Source organism: Labeo rohita, chromosome 8 (assembly GCF_022985175.1).
Source record: "Labeo rohita strain BAU-BD-2019 chromosome 8, IGBB_LRoh.1.0, whole genome shotgun sequence".
Lineage (NCBI taxonomy): Eukaryota > Metazoa > Chordata > Actinopteri > Cypriniformes > Cyprinidae > Labeo > Labeo rohita.
Genome location: NC_066876.1, coordinates 28,591,326 through 28,613,995, shown reverse-complemented (window position 1 = coordinate 28,613,995; position 22,670 = coordinate 28,591,326). Strand labels below are relative to the sequence as shown.

Below are 22,670 nucleotides of genomic sequence, written 5' to 3'. Positions count from 1 at the left end.
TCAAGTTAAACCAAATTTTTATTTTGATGGGTTGCTGTGAAGCCCTTTAAGTTTTTGTTTGTACATGATATGATATGAGTTCTTAAAATAACAGTGTTAAAACTCACAGCCACACTTTCATCCGTGTTACATTCAATATGGCATCTAACCTGACTAAAGTCCATGGGTTTTCAGTTTACATCTCAGCTGTGAACATGATTTACTAATTACTAGCTAGTCAGAACCAGCTGGATACAACAGGAAGAACATTCTGATTTGCACGATCAGAAATCTGTAATTGAATGAGTCATCATTTATATTTTAGAACCGTTGTACTGGAACAAAAAGATTGTAAATTAACATTTAAATTTGTTATTGGCAAACTGAACAAAACAAAAAAAAAAAAGATGACAGCAGATTCAGCGGTTACTGAAAGTGACTGCATTTAAAATTGCACAGGACTGGAATTACCCACAACGATAGATGCCTTATCTGTCTTTTCTCACAGATGCTGATGTGACTGCTAATTTAAACAGGTTAAATTACCCATGAGAGCCAACTTCCTGTACCACTGTCTAAGAAAACTCCGCTCTGCTAATAAAAACACGCCAAACCAATAAGGTGTGCTAGTGCTTTTAGAGGACGTGATCTTTCCATCCGCTATTTGATCCCCATGCAGTTGGAAGTCTCATCTACTAATTCATATCCTCTTTTTTTTTTTTTTTTTTTTTTTTTTTTTTTGCATATCCTCTTCTAAAACAAAACAATAGACCACAACCTCTGAACTGACTTTTTCCCCCTTGATCACGCTTTTAAGAACCGTACTCAACCTCTGGCCACAATTTAACATAAAGTTTCCACCAACAAGATGAACTACTACCAAACCGAGTCTGACTTTAACACATCAGTGTATGAACATTTTACTTTGCATTGATTTTGACTGTTTTATCCTCTTTCAATCAAACAGATTTATGCAAGACCAAACAGTAGACCAAACAGTTCTAAATTTAAATCTTAGAAATGGCAGCATAACAAAGAAAAATGAAAAATATTGTCAGCATGACCTGATAAACATGAAAAGTGCAAAGTAACTTCCCTTTTCAGTTTCTGACTTTTTGCTACTAAAATAATACAAACATCTCTACTAGCTAAAACAAGTTTAAGAGATATGTCTGAAACTAGAAAACACTGGCCAACATCCTCCCCCGCAAAACCAGCGTCAACATCGCAGGGCCATTTAGAGATGAACAACTGAACTTCTGACAAGAATTTACCCACAAGTGATTCAAATTTCTCTGAACCCTGAGAGAAAGGAAGTGACAATGCTGCCAACCTCACAGGGGAGTGAACAGACATTTTGCTTTATTCATAAAAAAAAGTCACAAATGCAGTCACTGAATGCAGAAAAGTAAAACACAAAACTTGCACTGAACAGTTTCTGCACCACTGTCTCTAAACTAACCTGACGTAAATCAAGTGATTCAAATCTTTCTGAATCAACTTAAAAAGAAGTAGTGAAAAATGACTAAAAATGACTCATCCAAGATATAGATGGTTTTTTTTTTTTTTTTTTTTTTTTTTTTTTTAAATCATCGAAAAAGATCCAGAGAAGTTTTGCATTACATCACTTGCTCACCAACAGATCCACTGCAGTGAATGGGTGCTGTCAGAATGACAGTACAAGCAGCTTTATTTAAATTACAGTCTTAAAATTTAGTTAGAATTATCTCTCTTGCACAAAAACATAAACATAAAAAAACATATAAACCACAGATACAGCTGAAACCAGAAGTTTACATAGACCTTGCAAAATCTGCAAAATGTGAATTATTTTACCAAAATAAGAGGGATCATACAAAATGAATCTTATTTTTTATTTAGTACTGATCTGAAGAAGATATTTCAAATAAAATATTTTTACATATAGTCCAGAAAAAAAAAAAAAGTAATAGTTGAATTCATAAAAATTACCCCATTGATTCTTTATACTGTGTCATTACCTGAATGATCCACAGCTGTTTTTTTTTCTTTAGTGATGGTTGTTCATGAGTCCCTTGTTTGTCCTGAACAGTTAAACTGCCTGCTGTTTTTAAGAAAAATCCTTCAGGTCCCACAAATTCTTTGGTTTTTTAGCATTTTTGTGTATTTTAACCCTTTTCAACAATGACTGTATGCTTTTGAGATCCATTCTTTTACACTGAGGACAACTGAGGGATTCATATGCAACTATTACAGAATAAATGCATTTGAACCTTCTGTAATAGTTGGGACTCATGAATACCTATCACTAAAAAAAAAAAAAAAAAAAAAAAAAAAACAGCTGTGGATCATTCAGGTAACAACACAGTATTAAGAATCAAGTGTATGTAAACTTTTGAATGGGGTCATTTTAATAAATTGAACTATTATTTTCTTTTGTGGACAAAAAATGATCTTAAATATCTTATTTATGTTAGTTCTAAATAAAAAACATGCATTTTGTATGATCCTTCTTATTCTGGTAATAAATAACATTCTTCAGATTCTGCAAGGTGTATGTAAACTGGTTACAACTGTATATTTATGAATAACAAGATGATGCAATAGCATTATGCACCCATTTCATTGCATGTCAGAGCATACTGTGTATCACAAATATATAACACAAAACTCAAAATGTCTGTTTATCTGTCTGTCAGTCTAAAGCGTTGAATGAACTGTTAATCTATAGTAAATGTTTCATACTTCTCTAAAACTTCTGAGAAAGGAAGTGACAGTGGTCGTTATTGGTCAGTGTAAGGTATTTCATCAAGTCACAAAACCATGAGTAGAAATCATCTAGTTAACAAGTAAATGTCAGGAGTAGTATCTCATAACCAGGAGTATATCTCTATTTAGCTGTACATATTTATATACCTCACATGGATTCGACTGTATATATAAAATAGAAACTCCACCTATCTATTTATCTATCTCTTGTTGTCATTTGCGTCACCAGATTAAACTATACGAGCACTTATACAAGATATATGGTGAAATTTGTCATTTAAACCGTTTAGATTAGTAATCAGAATGATAATGAGTATGTTTAAATACACAGAATAGTACATTTTGTGGATAACAGACCATTACAACAAACCACAACACGGCCAGAAAGGGCCAGACAGCAGCACAAAAACTGTAACACAAACTCTATAGATAACCAGGGCCACACAACACAAACTACATAGTTAAAATAAACAGCAAATAGGAGAAACTGGATAAAAACGAGAAGTCTGACAGCTACCTAAAGTCAACAACAGCGCTATAAAGCAGCTCCGTCCACACCCAAACACAGCTGTCTGAGACAAACTCTGTAGACATTAAAACCAAATTCTCTTATAAATGTATTTAAATACCTGAATATATCATCTAAGGCATTTAAATGTCGCGTTTGGCTATTCAAAATAAGATAAAGATAAGATGCTTTGATCCTGTCAGTGGCCTTGAACCCTCGTCTGACGCTAATGCTAACGCGGCTAACTGAAGTTCATCTTCACGTTATTAAAAGACGTAAACAAACGCAAACACTTACCTTGCTTACTGTCTATTTTTCCAGACATTTTGGTGACAGTAAGTGAGCTGGTCACGATCAACAATCGAAAGATGTTCGTTTCTCGCCGTTATTCCAGCATCTTAAGGAGACAGACCGGTCGGTGTGGTCCTGGTCTGTGTGTCTGTGTATGTGTGTTTGCTCTGCCTCCTCCATCCACACACACACACACACACGCACACGCACACGCACTCACTCAGACACACAGACAGACCAAATGTAGATGATGATGGCGAGTGAAAGTGTGTGATTTCTACAGTAATGTCGCCCCCATACGGCGAAAATATTGACACTGCAAGCAAAAGTGAAAAGTATATTATATGGTAACACTTTACAATGAGGTCCATTAGTTACCATTACTTAACTATATTAGTTAACATGAACTAATAATGAACAATACTTCTACAGCATTTATTAATCCTAGTTATCGGCATTTACTAATGCATTATTAAAATCACAAGTTGTGTTTGTTAACATTAGTTAATGCACTGTGAACTAACATGAAAGAACAATGAACGACTGTATTTTATTAACATTAACAAAGATTAATAAATAGTGTAATGTAATGTTCATTGTTCGTTCATGTTAGTTAATACATTAACTAATGTTGACAAATGACACCTTATTTTAAAGTGTAATATATTAAATGATATTATATTAATAATTTTGAGAAAATGTATTTTAATAATATAATATAATATAATAATAAACGTATCAATATAAATGAATTAAATGAAATACATTTTTGGCACATATTTTTGTCAGTTTTTTTACTATTATATTATATTATATTATATTATATTATATTATATTGAGAAAATGTATTTTAATAATACATTATAAGATAATATAATATAAATCTGAACATGTTTGATATTGCTGGGCTTCAGAAGCATCATACAGCATCATTATACAGCACTGAAGAACGTTTAAGCCGAAATGAATTATATTATATTATATTATATTATATTACATTATATCATACAATTAAATCATATAAATTATATATTAAATTATAGTATAATAATTTTGAGTTAATAATAAAATGAATTTATAATAAAATAAGACAAAATAAAATAAAGTATAATATAATAATAAATGTATTAATATAAATTATATGAAATATGTGACTGAAAAAAAGGTTTACATTTTTTGTCAGACATTAAGATTTTTTACATAACTATATTAATCTATATTTTAATAATTTCTTTAATAATATATATTATTTTATATTATAATAATTTTGAAGGAATTTATAATAATATAATATAATGTAATATAATATAATGTAATATAATATAATATAATATAATATAATATGAATGTGATGTGAAACAATGTGAAAATATAATAAACAAAAAAACATGTTTTTATATTGGTGGTCTTCAGCAGGGCATAACACCCACCACTGATATTTGTGACCCTGGACCACAAAATCAGTCATAAGTGTCAATTTTCCGAAATTGAGCTTTACACATCATCTGAAAGCTGAATAAATAAGCTTTCCATCAATGTATGGTTTGTTAGGATAGAACAATATTTGGCTGAGATACAACTATTTCAGTATATGGAATCTGAGGGTGCAAAAAAATCTAAATATTGGGAAAATCGCCTTTAAAGTTGTCCAAATTAACTTCTTTGCAATGCATATTACTAATCAAAAATTAAGTTTTGATATATTTACAGTAGGAAATTTACAAAATATCTTCATGGAACATGATCTTTACTTAATTTCCTATTGTTTTTTGGCATAAAAGAAAAATTTATAATTTTGACCCATACAATGTATTTTTGGCTATTGCTACAAATATACCCCAGTGACTTAAGACTGGTTTTGTGGTCCAGGGTCACATTTATAAATAAAATGGCATATTTTTAGGTATATGGATTATCATCTTGAACATATTAAGGCGATGACAAACAAGCTAAGATTAAATAGACACAAATGAGTCAATTGCTGACATGCAGTCAGAATACAAAGTAATAAAAATTGACTTTAATATCTTGTTATTATTATGCAATATGCAATTATTTATCTTATTATTTATGTTAATTTTCTAAGGCAAAAATTTGAAGAATCACTGAGACTTAAGCAAATGTCTCCATTTGATCTCCATCCTAATCTAACTGCTGTCTAAGAAACCATCTGAGATATTAGGAGATATAATTCTTCATAACTAGATAATTCTTGTAAGAATCTTAAATGTGAACCAATAACACTGTGTAAACCAACCAACCAAAAAAAAGTTGAATGTAGGTTGAATGTAGGTGTAACTTCAGTCTATGGCCAGCAGAGGACCCACCTTCACCACATTTAAGCTCTCTGTCCCACTGCTTGAAAAATGACATCATCTGCATCATAATCGCCCTACTGTGTGCACACAGAACACCAGCTATTATTGAATGCAAAATAATAGAAGGGTTTGATATGTCAGTTCCACATTTTGCAATGAGAGAACTTGTTCTTCTGGTGTCTTTAATCTGCACGTTTGCATGTATAAATCAAAAGAACTAACGAATGTATTGATGTCGTACCTGTAATCAAACGAGGCACTAAAACAGTTGTATTAACTTGTCTCTGTATATTGTGTGTTGTTATCTTTCTTTCGTAGTTAGGGAAGTAGGGATGATCTAAAAAATGTTATGACCTAATGGAAATCTAATTAAAGTTTTGTGGTTTTCGGTCCAAGTCTATTAGCTCTGAGGTCATGGTTTTGCAAATACATTGGCAGACGAAATTAACTACATGAATGACTCGTATGTTCTCTGCTTACTGGTAATTGGTTAGTGTTGTAAATAAGTACAGTTTAACCCCAAATAAGAACTTTTAACACTTAAGACTGACTCCCAGTTCTACATTCTAATTTTAAAAGTGCATAGTTCAAGAGTCTTTTTGGAGGGAATTAATAATTTTATTTAGCAAGGACGCATTAAACTGATCAAAAGTCACAGTAAAAACAAACAAAAAATCTATTAACATTAATATCTCAAATAAACGCAAAGACTTTTAACTTCAACACTGATGATAATGTTTCTTAAGAACCAAATCAGCATATTAGAATGATTTCTGAAGGATTAAAAAATTAGAAAAAAAAATAGTAAAATATATTGCAGTAGAAATCAGTAATCTTAAATTGTAATAATATTTCACAATGTTATTGTTTTACTGTGTTTTAATCAAATAAATGCAGATTTAGTGAGCAGAAGAGACTTCTTTCAAAAATGTTTAAAAAAAAAAATCATACCAACCCCAAAGTTTTTGAATGGTAGTGTATATTTCATTATTTCATCTTCGAATCTGACACTCCTCAGTTCTTGGCCTCATGGGACACATTGGTTGCACACTGAAGAATCTCAGTGAGTGTTTTTGTGCATACTACAGTATATAGAAAGTATGCATACTATTTCATTAAAAATACATCAAGGAAATGATATTCATTAGTCTGAACCATAACGCTCACTCAGTCATTTCTTCTCATGATATCATCTCATTTGTGGGCAGATGGGTACAGAACACATCTATCTATGCACAATCCCTTTTTCCTTAAAGCTCAGAGTTAAATAACTTGGCATCTGGCAGGAAAGAGCTTTAAAATGTGAATTGCTATTATAACTTGTAAGTTGTTTTTGAAAAGCACTGCTTGTGGTTTAATGAGCCACTGTCCTCTGCTCCACTTTGAAAGACAGATAAGACGTTGATACTCAAAGGTTGCCTTGTGCTTCCACTGCAGTGGGAATATGTCTGTCAAAGCAAATAGACAGCTGGCCTGTACCTCTCATCCATCAAGCGCTGCCACGTCCACTTTGCACATCTTGATAACGGGGGAATTAACAGCAAGCCCAGAGATCAATGCATTATTTAAGAGGCGGCGTGCTGATTGGTGATGAAAATGAATGAAGAGCCCGTTCTCTCTGCCCCCGTTTTCTGCGGCGTCCCTCAGGTACCGTCTCACAAATCCTGTAGAGAATGTAAAAACACCCTTTCGGATGGAGAAATTCCTGTGCGTTTTTAATTAAGGCGATTTTTGATGCATGATCAGTAAACTACTCATGAGCAGGGCATCTTAAAAACTGCAAGTTTTATGAAGGTAAATTTAATACTTTTTAGAACCTTAAGAAAAGAAATTAAAGAGAACACAGTATGTTCTCTGAATGATGTAAATGTTGAAACAGAACATAATGAGTTTACAGCAAATTTTGAAAATACAACTTCCAACAGATCTCCATTACTCTTAAAATATGAAAAAATATTTACTGTACCTGCTGATCACACAGCACAACAGGAATGTTTTCTTCTGTATTTAGGGCCTGAGCACCGGTGGTGCCAATTCCTATTGGAATTGCTCAGTTTCTTCTTTTTCTTCTTCTCCAAAATGAATCACATTTTTGAGGGCCTAAACATGCTCGAAAACTCATGAAACTTCGCACGTGTCCCAGAAGTGGTAAAAATCTACATCTGATATGGGTTTCAGAAGTGGGTGTGGCAAAAAGTGCCCCTTGAGCTATGTTTCACATAAATGAAATTCGTAAGACACATGTAATACTTCAATACCTACAAAAAAGTCCAAAACCCAACAGGAAGTCTGTTATTTTGAATTTTCTATGCAAGTTTTGTGCCGTTTTTGCCATGTTCAGGTGTATTTAAACAAACTCCTCCTAGAGATTTAGTCAGATCAACACCAAATTTGTGACCCTGGACCACAAAACCAGTCTTAAGTCGCTGGGGATTATTTGTAGCAATAGCCAAAAATACATTGTATGGGTCAAAATTATAGATTTTTCTTTTATGGCAAAAATCTTCAGGAAATTAAGTAAAGATCATGTTCCATGAAGATATTTTCTAAAATTCCTACTGTAAATGTATGAAAACTTAATTTCTGATTAGTCATATACATTGTTAAGAACATCATTTGAAGAACTTTAAAGGCAATTTTCTCATTTTACTTCTTTTTTGCACCCTCAGATTCCTGATATTTAAATAGTTGTATCTCAGATTATCCCAAATATTGTCCTATCCTAAAAAAACATACATCAATGGAAAGCTTATTTATTCAGCTTTCATATAATGTATAAATCTTAATTTTGACAAAATGACCCTTATGACTGGTTTTGTGATCCAGGGTCACATTTGGTCAGTGTAATCTAAAGCCCTTTGTGACATTAAATTGCAAAGATCTTGAGTTTTTGTTGGAGGGCAATGTTAAATTGTGAAGATCTTGAGTTTTCGTTAAAGGGCGTGTCCATGGTGGCCTGTTTCGCCATGGGAAAAGAAGTTGTAACTTAGCCATAAAATGTCTGATCTGTCCCAAACTTCACACCTGAAGGCAAATATTCTGTTATAATCATAGCACCACCTGCTGGCAACAGAAAATGACTTGTTTTACACTAACTTAAACATACAATGTCCAATCTGCACCAAACTTCACATTTAGTAAGAGTCCCGGTTTCAAGACATCTAAAGGCCAATATTCAGTTATAATCATAGCGCTATCTGTTGGAGACAGGATATATCATGTTTTACACTAACTCAAACATTCCATGTTCAATCTGCACCAAACTTAATGTTTGATAAAAGTCCTGGCCTGAACACATCTACATGCCAATATTCAGTTACAGTCATAGCACCACCAGCTGGCAACAGGACGTTTGGCACATATAATTGATTTTGACATACTCCTCCTATATTTAACATTTTAAATGCATGTTGCTTACCACTTTGGTGTTTTCCTAAAGTGCAAGGGCCCTTTCAGTGCTGCTTGCAGCTTTGTTTTGTTTTCCAGTTCAAATGTCAAAATTCTTAAATCAAGATAGATGCAAAAATTATAGGAGAATTCGTGATATGAGAAATTTATTCATGTGAATGATTTAATTTTTTATTATTAAGTGAATTTATGATAAAAAAAATCAAATATCCTCATAATTGTGAGATATAAACTCATGATTGCAAGTTATAAAGTTCAATTTTGAGAGGAAAAAGACTGATTGTGAGTTTTATCTCACAGTTCTGCCTTAATAACTCGCAATTGTGTGTTATAAAGTCAGAATTGTGAGATATAAACTTGCAATTCTGAGAAATTAAGTCAGAAGTGTAAGATACAAACTCACAATTCTGACTTTTTCTTGCAAATGCAAGTTTGTATCTCGCAAGTTTACATGAGTTTATATCTCACAATTCTGAGGAAAAAGTCAGAATTGTGAGATATGAACTCACGATTGCAAGTTATAAAGTCCAATTTTGAGAAAAAAAACTGATTGGGAGTTTATGTCACAATTCTGACTTAACTCGCAATTGCATGGTATAAAGTCAGAATTGCGAGAAAACCTTACAATTCTGAGAAAATAGTCATAATTGTGAGATAGAAACTTGCAATTCTGAGAAAAAAAAGTCAGAATTGAGTTTATATCTCACAGTTCTGACTTCATTTCTCAGAATTGCAAGTTTATGTTTTGCGATTCTGATTTTATAACTCGCAAAATGTGAGATTATATCATGTAATTCTGACTTCATTTCTCAGAATTGCGAGTTTATCTCTCACAGTTCTGACTTTATAACTTGCAATTGCGAATTCATATCTCACAATTCTGAGAGGAAAAAAAAAACACAATTAAGGGATATAAATCAGTGGTGGAAACAGCCTTCCATACTAAACAGTGTCTGATCTCCACTGACTTTCGTAATATTTTCTGATATTATGGAAGTCAGTGGGCACCAACAACATTCTTCAAAATATCTTATTTTATGTTCAAAAGAAGAAAAAAACTCATATAGCTTCGAAAGAACTTGAGGCTGAGTAAATGATGACAGCATTTCATTTTTGGATGAACTATCCCCTTAAGGCCTTAATTTGTAGAAGCGCAAATTAAGAGTGCTTAAGACCCATTTAACACCCTCAGAAACCCTGCAAAATCAGTTTGCATGTCAGATTGTGTTTGTCAGCCACATCTAAATATAACAGTTTTCAGATGCACATTGCTGCACTGCAATGACCTTTACCTCCCATCAGAACACAGACCAATGACACTTCAGATGTCCTTTGTCCTCAGTTAATATCAGGACACACGCCGTCCTTACTGTCACTTTGGCGAGAGTGGTGTGCATCGAACAGCACGTCTTCTTCGACCTTCTGGAATGACCCTACGGTGATGGTCCTAAATGGGCTTTTCCCATGAGGGGCTGGAGAGATGAAAGGCTGTGTTCTTAAAGAGAGATTAAACAGGATTTGATAGGCAGAGGAGAACAGCTCCTTTAGTAACTCTGGGAAAGACGAAGAGCATTTGACGGGCGGCAGGGAAACAGATCCACGGGGCGGCTCATTTACAGAGAAGCTCGCAGGGCAAGAATGCAGGTCCTGCTTTAGCTTTTTGGATACTGATAATAATGACGAGCCCCCAAAAAAGTATGTCTAGATATAGCTCTAGTCACCAAGTCTTTTGTTTCCCACCACTGCAAACATGTTTACCTGGCAGGCTTGTATATAAGGCTTACCTGTTATTATTGTTATATAAAAATATGTAATCTCTTTCTCAAACTGATCTATACATACTTTTCTCTTTCTGAATTACTGCATGCCTAAAAGTGAATTTTCATTGTGGTTTTAAGTACATAGTTAGAAACCATTACTCCTTTTATTTAACCCTTTTTTTAAAAAAAAACTTATACATATTTTAAAATCTCTTTTGTATTTGGTTTCTTCCCCTTTTGGCCAATCCAATATATTTGCTTCTCTGACCTTAAAAAGTGCAGATATTTATTTTTTTGTTTCATTTTTGACAATTATAATGTTTATATTTATGTTAAGTAGAAATAGTGACCTAAAAATAGTGCAAATGTTTATATTTTAGTTCCATAATTCATATATATTTTAATACATTTACATTTTTTAAATAAAATTTTTTTTATTTATTTTTTATTCAAACAGTGACCTAAAAAGTGCAGATATTTATCATTTAGTCTTATATTTCACATTATTATTTATATATATTTGTATTTTATTAATATATTTACTAATTTTACATTATCAACCCTCTTTAATTGTAATGATTATGTCAAGTACAGATAGTGACCTAGAAATAATGCAAATATTTATATTTTATTTTATTTTATATATATTTATTTTTTATTAATATTTTATTTTATTGTTATATTTCTTAATTTTACATCAAAAAAGCTTTTTTTTATTGTTTTAAATGTTTTTATTTATTTTAATTAGAGATAGGCCAGTAACAGTACAGTAGTTTGACCTTTAACTGTTTTAACTTCAGTTATTAGTTTATTATTAATGTTAAAATATTGTTTTTGTGTGCCAAAAAAACTATTTGTCATGAAATATTATCATATTGTTTTTGACATCTGTATCTGTCAAAAACAATGTTTTAACATTAATAATACTACTAATATTTGTATTGTTATTTGTTTTTGCTGTTATATTTATGTTATATTTTACTTTTAGGTATATACTCTTAGTGTTAAATGCTACCTAATGTTTCTTTGATGGCATAATTGAGTTAACTGTATTTGACAAAAAAAACAGAGCTAAAAATGACAAGAATAGACACATGGACATGAATTGAATCCAAACACCCACAATCCCACATTTCATCTCCTGAAGTTTAAAATCACAGTCGGAGACAGTGTGGGCGGCTGCTTTCAGATCATAACGACATTCCAATGTATATGAGGCCAAGAGGTAATTTTTCTTTTTTGGAAATTGCTTGTTTAAATTGCGTGAATTCTTTGTACACTGCAAAATCAAACCCTGCAACGACAAACTTAGGATTAAATAATATACGAAAAAATAAAAGGTGTGGGGTGTGAGTGGGACAGCTTGAAAGATATTCAAATACATTTCCTATCAAAAAGAATTTGTAATGACTCCTCCTCATCGGAATGCCGTCTCTGCAGGGCTGGTTTCACTCCCGGCTCACTATTCAATATGGATAGGATGGAATACACGTTATAATCATAGTGCGGAGGAACACTGAAAAGATTTTCACCTTTAAAAAGTAAGATTACGAGGCAGCGCTTTTGGTCGAGTGGGCACAGTTGGTACACATCCTGTGTAAAAACTATTTAGAGCTTTTTGATGTGTCCTTTCCATCATACACTGTAAAAAAATGATTGGTGAAAAAGTAAATAAAAGAAAATACTGCTTCAGTCTTCTATTTTTGGGTGATTTTTTTTTCTGATCTATGACAATTTAAGTTTAAAAAAATACTTTTATTTTTTAATGTCATGTTTTTTTTTTTTTTTTTTACAATATATTTGTGAATATATACAGTTGACTTACAAAGTTTACATACACCTTGCAGAAACTGGAAAATGTTATTTTACCAAAATAAGAGGGATCATACAAAATGTTATTTTTTATTTAGTTCTGACTTGAATAAGATATTTTACATAAAAGACGTTTACATATAGTTCACAAGAGAAAATAATAGCTGAATTTATAAAAATGACCCTGTTCAAAAGTTTACATACGCTTGATTCATAACACTATGTTGTTAACTAAATGATCCACAGATGTGTTTTTTTTGTTTAGTGATAGTTGTTCATGAGTCCCTTGTTTGTCCTGAACAGTTAAACTGCCTGTTGTTTTTAAGAAAAATCCTTCAGGTCCCACAAATTCTTTGTTTTTTTTAGCATTTCTGTGTATTTTATCCCTTTTCAACAATGACTGTATGATTTTGAGATCCATCCTTTTACACTGAGGACAACTGAGGGACTCGTATGCAACTATTACACAAGGTTCAAATGCTCACTGATGCTCCAGAGGGAAAAATGCTGCATTAAGAGCCAAGGGTGTAAACTTTTGAATGGAAGGAGGATGTGTACATTTTTCTTATTTTGCCTAAATATCATATTTTTTCATTTAGCACTGCCCTTCAGAAGCTAAAGAACATACTTATATGTTTCCCAGAAGACAAAATAACTCAAACTTACCCTGATCTTCAATTTCAAAAAGTTTTCACCCCCAGGCTCTTCATGCATCATGTTTCCTTCTGGAGCATCAGTGAGCGTTTGAACCTTCTGTAATAGTTGCATATGAGTCTCTCAGTTGTCCTCAGTGTGAAAAGATGGATCTCAAAATCATACAGTCATTGTTGGAAAGGGTTCAAATACACAAAAATGCTGAAAAACCAAAGAATTTATGGGCAGTTTGACTGTTCAGGACAAACAAGGAGCTCATGAACATCTATCACTAAACAAACAAACAAAAACACAGCTGTGGATCATTCAGGTAACAACACAGTATTAAGAATCAAGTATATGTAAACTTTTGAACAGGGTCATTTTTATAAATTCAACCAATATTTTTTCTTGTTGACTATATGTTAACATCTTTATGTGAAATATCTAATTGAGGTCAGTACCAAATAAAAAAATAACATGCATTTTGTATGATCCCTCTTACTTTGGTAAAATAATTTCCATTTTGCAGATTCTGCAAAGTGTATGTAAACTTTTGACTTCAACTGTAAATTACATTTTTAATATGTCAGTAAATAGATCAGTTTATACAACAGTTCTTTCTGGTCCTTAAATCTGATTGGCTAAGAGGCGTGTGATATTCTAGTGATAACAGAACTCCAAAAATTTCACTGCTTTTATCACTCTGCTTTCAGTATTTCTCACAGCGACTGTCATGACGGATGCCACTATAATTTTATAAATAATACTGTTTGTGTCACTAAATGTAGTTTTAAGAGTTTTTTTAAGGAAAGAACGCACTTGTTTAGACTTCAAATATGTGGTTTGTTAATAAGATAATGTCTATTTGAAAAATTAGCTTTGACGTTTTTGGAGATCTGAGCTCCAGGGCATCAGCAGGCGTTCAGCACTCATGAGCCCGCAGAGAGCAGCCTTGCCTCGGCCAGATCTCCTGGAATTTGCCACTGGCTCTGATGTCTCTATAATGGTTATACACGAGATACAATTCATTTTTAGGAAAATCTAACAGGCAGTCTTTGGTGTCATTAATCTACTATTTGTTCCATAGCAAAATCTCATCATTTTCGTGAATCAGACATCAAGGCTTGCGCAGCTGTGTCTGTTGTGAAACGATGGCATGCACAAAACATAGTAAAAAATTACAAATTTGTGTCACATTTACGATTATTTTAGCCGCGATCTGAAATGCTTTTTCCATAAAAGTCACTACTAACTGTCCCTAATGAATACATTATTCATTATAAAGTCACTATACAGTGGCAAACTTTTTCTTTCCAAATCATTTGATAACTTTGTGTGAAGAACAGATCAACATTATTTACTGGCACCAATAACTCTTAGTCACACTTGCAGACTAGCTAGTAAAAGGAAAAGGTCCAAGATACTGTATGTGCTGGTAAAAGACAAGAGAATCATGGTACATTTTTTCACATCAGTGCTTTCAATCAGTGCATGACTCATTCCCAAACAAGTGCAAAATAAGAAACACTCTGTTTTTACTTGTCATAACAGGTGACAGGTGGAGGTCATCGCTGTCAGCTCTTCAGCGTGTCTCTTTTATGGAAAAAAGCACTTGATTCAGCACAAACTCCTAAACGCTCTCGTTTCCTCCTTTTCTTGACAGCTGGGCAGTGTTTAAGGGATATAGATTAGTTTGTTATGGGATGTGACTGCCTCTCTCACACTCTTTAACAAATGTATGATTACATTCAATAGCGCTCTGCAATTTCATTCCGTTTCTTCACAGGAAGAGAGACATATGGGAAACAGTTGCCTGCCAGTGAACGGTCACCGCTAGGCTGATTTTATTTGTGATCTTTCTCTTAGATTAATTCATAGCTTTTCCTCTCCCGCCTGTCAGGTCAGGGATTAGTTCTTGTTTTGTGCGCGTGTGGGTTCTTGCATTTGTCTTCTTTTCCTTTTCAAGGAAATGTGCTTTCAGCTACAAGAGCTTGGCGGAAAATGGAGTGGCTTACATCATTTTTTGGAGAGTTTTTAAAACAAGGATTAATGTTTCGCCTAGAATCGATCAACATGTCTTATGAGGTTGAATGGAAGTACAGATTGATGTTTAAAAAAAAATAAACGGAAAAATGAATCATGAGGAACTCAGAGGACATGGAACTGGGGAAACGAATTGTAAACTACAGCCTGGAGGTCAAAAGAAAGTTACCAGTTGCAAACAAGGTTAAACGCTTCCTTCAAGCCATGTCAGTGAATGCAGATGGACACCAGCACAGAGTCATAATTATGAGAGGGATTTTTATGAATTGGGGGTGTGCAAATAAAAAAGTGCTAAAGATATTTGAAAGACTTTAAATGTGAATATGCAGTTTAGTTTTTGAACATTTTGATGATACCCCAAAAGAATGAAAGAAAAAAAAGTAGATGAAGCATCAGTAACACATATAATGTGCACTCTTTGCTCTGTTTTATTCCACTAGTACTTTTAAAAGCCTACAACCATTTTATAGACCAAAATCACTTGAACAAATTGGTCAATAATAGCTTTTTTGAACATATATATAAAATATTTAATCGAATTAATTACATGATGTGTTGATTAATCGCAAAATAAATTTAACCGTGAAAATACCCACAAAAGATTATTTTTTAAGTTATTTTTTGTGCTAAATGAGAAAGTATCAAGTAGACATTACAAATTGTAGCTTTAGAAAGAAATATTCTATTTGATTCAACATATAATTCATAACACATAAACATTTAAGCTGCAACGCCCTAACGTAAACTATAAACTATTTTTTGTTCATACAAAGTCACTGGTAACCAAAACAGCTTTGTTACCAACAGTCTTCAAAATACTTTCTGTCATGTTCCACAAAAGAAAGGTTTGAAACGACAGGAGGGTAAATGATGACAGAATTAATCTTTTTTTGGGGGGGTGAACTATCCCTTTAATGTTTTTATTTTTATTCTTTCTTTTTTTTTTTTTACTGAAATAATACTCCAAATAAGCAACTAAATCTGCCATCAGGTGGTGGTAAATGTCTTTATGAGTTATTAATTTATTCGATTCAGTCAAACGGCTGAGTCACTCAGCAATTAAGTAATTGGCTCTCTTTATGAATGGGCTTTTGAATCACTGGTTCACACAATTCATTCAAAACGCAGATTCATTCAGAAACTAAACAGCTGTGGCTATGGCTTCAAAGGTAATATGTTCTCTGCAAAACTGAGCAAAAACACATAATATTGTGTTTAAAATATAACACCATATCAACTTTTTATTTAGTGAACCGTTGTATAAAATCACATTTAAGATCGTGATAGATCAGGACAAAATCACCACTGGTGTCACATTGCTCTTGCTGCCTGTGTGATTTGTGAGATATATAAATTATAAATATGTGATAAAACACATACAGGGATATTTTGTGCACCAGTATCTTGAATTTTAGGGCATAACTGCATTTATGGAGTTGTTGCCCTGCATCATTTGTCAACAGTCAACTATATGTAATATAATATTAACTATATGTAATATATATATATGTATATGTATACATATACATATACATATACATATATATATATATATATATATATATATATATATACACATATATATTTTATGGTTTTTGCAAGTATTATGGGTACCTTACAACTGTTTAAAAAATGTTAAATGAATGTTTAACTAAAACATTTCTGAATTAGTTCCAGGACTGATGTATTAATAACATGTTTGTGCTAATGATTTGAGACCATTATTTGCAAAATGTTAAATGAATGCCCCACTAAAAGTGTATAAAGATAAAATCTAAAATAATGTTTTTGTGCTAACGTTTTAAGAACATTGTTGAAGTTTATTTTTGGTGTTTTTCCCTTTTATTATGATAGGATAGTGGAGAGCAGATGGGAAATGAAGTGAGGGGGGCGAGATCGGGAAAGGTCCTCACGCTGGGTTTCGAACTCGGGATGTCAGCGCACTTGCCCACTAGGCTATTGGCACAGACAGAACATTACTAAAGTTTAGATAACTTTGAAAAAACGTGTATTTAATCAAGCAGCTATATATTAACAATATTTAGCAACAATATTTAGCAAACTGAATGGCATAAAATCATAAAATGTATGATTATACAGTGTTTTAAAGGGATAATCCACCTGAAAATGAAAATTCTGTCACCATTTACCCTCATGTCATTCCAAACATAAAATAAGATTTTTGGAAGAATGTCGACAGCTGAACACTTTTGGTTCCCATTGACCTCCATTGTATTTTTGTCCATACAAAGGAAGTCAATGGGAATTGAAACTGTTTAGGTACCAACATTCTTCAAAACATCATCTTTTGTGTTCCACAGAAGAAAGAACGTTGTTTGAAATAACGAGGGTAGGTAAATGATGACAGAATTTTCATTTTTGGGTGAACCCATACAATCCAATGAAGCAAGTTATTCAGGACTGTATGAGGGAGACCTACCGGATAGATATTAATATATATTTTATTTTTTTCGTCTCTTCATCTATGTAAAATTAGACCAGCACCGCTTGAAATCCCTCCTTCGAGCGATGGAATCAGTGTGAGGGAAAGTAACAAACTGAGTTTAAACCCAGGGCAAGAAGTCTTGCAGTTTCTCACGGCTCTGCTGCCGTTGGGGGCTCCGTGTGCTTGCCAGCTACAGCGAACATTGATTGGCTGATTAAGCACAAATTGATTAGCAGGCTCTCATTAGCATCCCATTAGCAATGACCTATACCTAGCAAGACACACCGCACTCTGACTCAAATGGATTAACAAGCACAACAATCCCACCACGGACAGAAAATCTGTGAACACTTCTCTAAAAGCAAGAAATCGATGGAATTCACATTATTAACCCCCGACGGACATAAAACAGCACTCTAATGCCGCATCATGGGCGCAAAGCTCCATTTTAATATTTGCATTTATTTACATTAGCAATAAGCTGGCCAACCTCTGCGTCCTTGAATCAGTCCAAGCACACCGCACGAGTGCTATTTCAATATTGCAATCCTTCCCATCAACAAACAACGAGACATTTATTTTCTGCAGAAGGACAAGAGCAGTGTACCGAGAGCACGCATTGCTTTTGAACAGATAGGCCTCGGGACTTTAATTTGAATATATCTAATAAAACAAATATTCAGAAGAACAACAAGACAAGGCTGATATTTTCATTCGCTGCGAAATGATATGCTCTCATATGCAGACGGACGACAGGTCACGCAGTCGCCAGTTGCTAATGTTATTATCTGTGAACATCTTAAAGAGCTCCATCCTCCCAACAGAACCATACACTCGTCAAAACACATTAAATGGCTTGTTTTTTGTTCTATGCTGATAATTTCCTGTTGTCTAAATTCTTAAACAGGGATGCAAAGTTTTAATTAGTTTGCTCTTAAGGCAAAACTTAGTCTCAAAGTAGTTGTCATATAATATAACATTTACTTTTACTGATCTAATAAGCCACACACAAAACAAAGATTCACATATAATGTACTCACCCTCATCATCCAATATGTTCATGTCTTTGTTTCTTCAGTCGTTAAGAAGTTATATTTTTTAAGGAAAACATTTCAGCATTTTTCTATATATAATGGACTGATATGGTGCCCCGATTTTGAACTTCCAAAAGGCAGGTTAAATGCGGCTTCAAATGATCCCAAATGCAGCTGTAAACAATCCCAGCCGAGGAAAAAGGGTCTTATCTAGCGAAACGATCAGTTATTTTCTTTAAAATAATAAAATTTAAATACTTTTTAATCTCAAACGCTCGTCTTGCCTTGTTCTCCCTGAACTCTGTATTCTGGCTCAAGACAGTTAGGGTATGTCGAAAAACTCCAATCTTATTTTCTCCCTCAACTTCAAAAGTCATTTCAAAATCATCCTATATCGCTGCAGAAGTACCGACCCAATCTTTGCAAAGTGAACATGCAAAGATGATCAAACACCCTTAACAAAAAAGGTAAAACGGCGGTATAGGATGATTTTGAAGTTGAGGGAGAACATGAGATGGGAGTTTTTCGACATACCCTAACTGTCATGAACCGGAAAAAAACAGTCCACAGAGATATGAGCTTTTGACATTAAAAAGTATATAAATTGTATTTTTTAAATTAAAATAACTGATTGTTTCACTAGATAAGACCCTTCATTCTCATCTGGAATCGTTTACAACTGCATTTTGGAAGTTCAAAATCAGGGTGCCATAACAGTCCATTATATGGAGAAAAATGCTGAAATGTTTTCCTCAAAAAACATAATTTCTTTACGTCTAAAGAAAGAAAGACATGAACATCTTGGATGACAAGGGGGTGAGTACATTATATGTGAATCTTTGTTTTGGAAGTGGACTTCTCCTTTAATTTGCCTCATGAAACTGTTAACACAGTTTCCTTGAAATATGATATAATTATAAAAAAAATAATATAGCTGCAAGCAGCGATTACTGGGGTTCAACCGCTTTAAGGCATTTAAGCACATATGAAATACGACATTATTTAGCAAGCCTATAACCATCAAATCAATTATTTAAAAAAGCATTTTTGGCAAATCCAGCTAATTTACTATAGAAATAGCATGTTTTTTTATGTTTATGATTGTTATAGCGTCATCAGTGGTCCGATCTCCTTAAAACTTTGCATGCTTGATTATTTTTTTGATAATTATTGACCTAGAGAGTCCAGAGAATTGTACTGCAGTGTTTTTTTCCCAGATTGAGCGAAAAACCTAGGACTAGTTTGCAAAAGTAGGTGTTTTTACATCTCAGTCATTTAACAAACAATTTGATTGACAGCAGTGGTTCTAAAGGAAATGTTGTCTGGAATGAACTTTATTGTACAATATGAATATTGTGTGTATCGTGCGCAATGTACAATCGTTTACAGTCGTTGATTAATGGATTTAAAATGGTTTAGGAGTTACGAGTGATTACGTACTTTTAATCGGTGTAACTCCCCCATCAGGGTGATTGGGGAGAGCCTTGGTGATGTTGTAGGTGGTATGAGTACTACCATCCATCCAAGTTTCTAGTCTCCATGACTTACGGTTTGGTACGCACGATCAGTTTTACATGGAGATTGTTGATCCATGGCCATTCTAACAATTGCAATAGAGTTTCAGCACTGTGCACTTGAATCCCCTAACTATATAAAACCAAACAGGTTTTAGTTTATGCCTCATTTGTGACTGTGCCACATACTATTGTTAGTCAGAGGCAGGTGGTATTTACAATTTGGAGGAGGGACATTCTCATTCTAGAAAGCACTTGATTGGCCAAATATTTGCAATGCCTCTGAGTGCAGGTTGAGTGTGTTTTTTTTTCTGGAAAACTGCTGATTTTATAGTAGTTAAAATCACATTCAGACATCATCTTTAAAGGTGCACTATGGAGCATTTCTCATGTTATTTTCTATTAATTACTAGCCAGCACTTGAAAAATAGCAACTCTTGGCAACGCTGGTCAGATATGTTTCAAACCATCAGATTTATGCACGCAGAAGAAATAAAAGTTTCCTTTACAAGTAACTTGCAATTTTATGTTTCAACCACAGATGTAGACAGAGAACAAAGAATTCTTGGGTGCTTATTTTTTTTTTTTAGATGGGAACAAAGTGGTTCATTATCAAATCTCTGATTTTGTACTTTTTTCTAAATCTCCTGTGACACATAGTATAAAATATAACAAATTATCTGTCATTTGCAGACAATTTTCTATTTCTTCTCTACTGTGTCAATAAAAATAAAAGCTGAAAAAAAGACCAAAAATAAAGTTTGGCTAGTACTGTATAAAAATACTGTAAATGTTTATGTATGGTCAAAAATGACAGTTTCAAAACACTTATATGAGTCATCATTTTAACATCAAGTGAATTGTATTTTGCATTGCACAATATCATGCATGCAAAACCTAAAACCTTCCAAAAAAAACAAACAAAAAAATATCAACTCCCAAATTCTGACAGGACTAGTTTTTCCCATCCCAATCTGTCAAGTTTGTTTGTCTCACACAACATCTGTTAAAATTTCCAGAGCAAATTACAGTTTTCATCAAAGTCAATGAGAAAGCTAATCCTGTCTAACTGTGAATTCCTAATCCCAGATTTTTGACGTGGCCTACCGTTTGTGCATTAATCTTCTGCATGTTGCACTTTTCAATAAGGACAGCATCTGACCAAAAAGTTATATAATAGTAATCTAAATATCAAATTAGCTAACAATCCAGTTGTTTCAATGTTTTACTCACCCTATGTCATCCAAGACATTCATGTCTTTTTTTTAGTCAGAAAGAAATGAATGTTTTTGAGGAAAACATTCCAGGATTTTTCTCCATATAGTTGACTTCAATGGGAGCCAACAGGTTGAAGGTCCAAATTGCAGTTTCAATGCAGCTTCAAAGAGCTCTACATGATCACAGCTGAGGAATAGCAAAACGATTGGTCATTTTCTAAAATAAATCAATAAATAAATTATATGCCGGTTCCTTTTTAACTACAAATCAAAAAGCTCTGCAATCAGTGTTCCCAACCCCAAAACCGTGATATTTATCCCCTGGAATGTGAATTTTACCAGGGAACCCTTGCCAAAAAACACGTATTTTACCCCACCAAACGAAATTTTTAATGGGGAACCCCCTCGAAACACGATTGGGCTAGTTTTGAGTAGCAATTGGGCAGGTTTTGATGTGAACACAACCCTGTCTGTGATGCGCATTCACGTTTTCACGTAATGTGCAATCACATTGGAAAAGTCATGCATGTTTAGTTCTTCATCTGTGTAATTTGGTTCAAAAAGGTAGGGTAGGGCAAAATACTTCATCTCATTTTCTTGTCCAACTTCAAAATCCTCTGACATCGTTGTTTTAGCTTTTTTGTAAAAGGCATCTGACTTTCTTCGCATGTTCACTTTGTAGACACTGGGTTGGTACTCCCACCTATATCCCACCTATATCACACGTGCATGATTACGTAATGCATGAGGTTGAGCTAGTGAAAAACGTGCATTTGTGGTTGAAAAGTATATGCTTTTTTTAATTTTCTAAGAAAATGGCCAGTCGTTTCACTAGAAAAGATCCTTATTCCTCGGCTGGGATCGTGTTGAGCCCTTCGAAGCTGCATTGAAAATGCAATTTGGACCTTCAACCCATTGGCTCCCATTGAAGTCCACTTATACGGAGAAAAAGCCTG

At 33.5% G+C, this 22,670-nt stretch overlaps 1 protein-coding gene across 3 annotated transcripts in view; it reads right to left on the bottom strand.

Moving 5' to 3' along the window:
• The window catches only part of rapgef1a (Rap guanine nucleotide exchange factor (GEF) 1a), a 38,765-nt gene extending 35,060 nt beyond the window's left edge, over positions 1–3,705 (bottom strand). For all 3 annotated transcript variants that reach the window (XM_051117015.1, XM_051117016.1, XM_051117017.1), the window contains exon 1: positions 3,533–3,705. In XM_051117015.1, the coding sequence (XP_050972972.1) occupies positions 3,533–3,560 (28 nt within the window). In that variant the 5' untranslated portion in view covers positions 3,561–3,705. The remainder of the gene's footprint in view (positions 1–3,532) is intronic.
• Between the last annotated feature and the right edge of the window lie 18,965 nt (positions 3,706–22,670).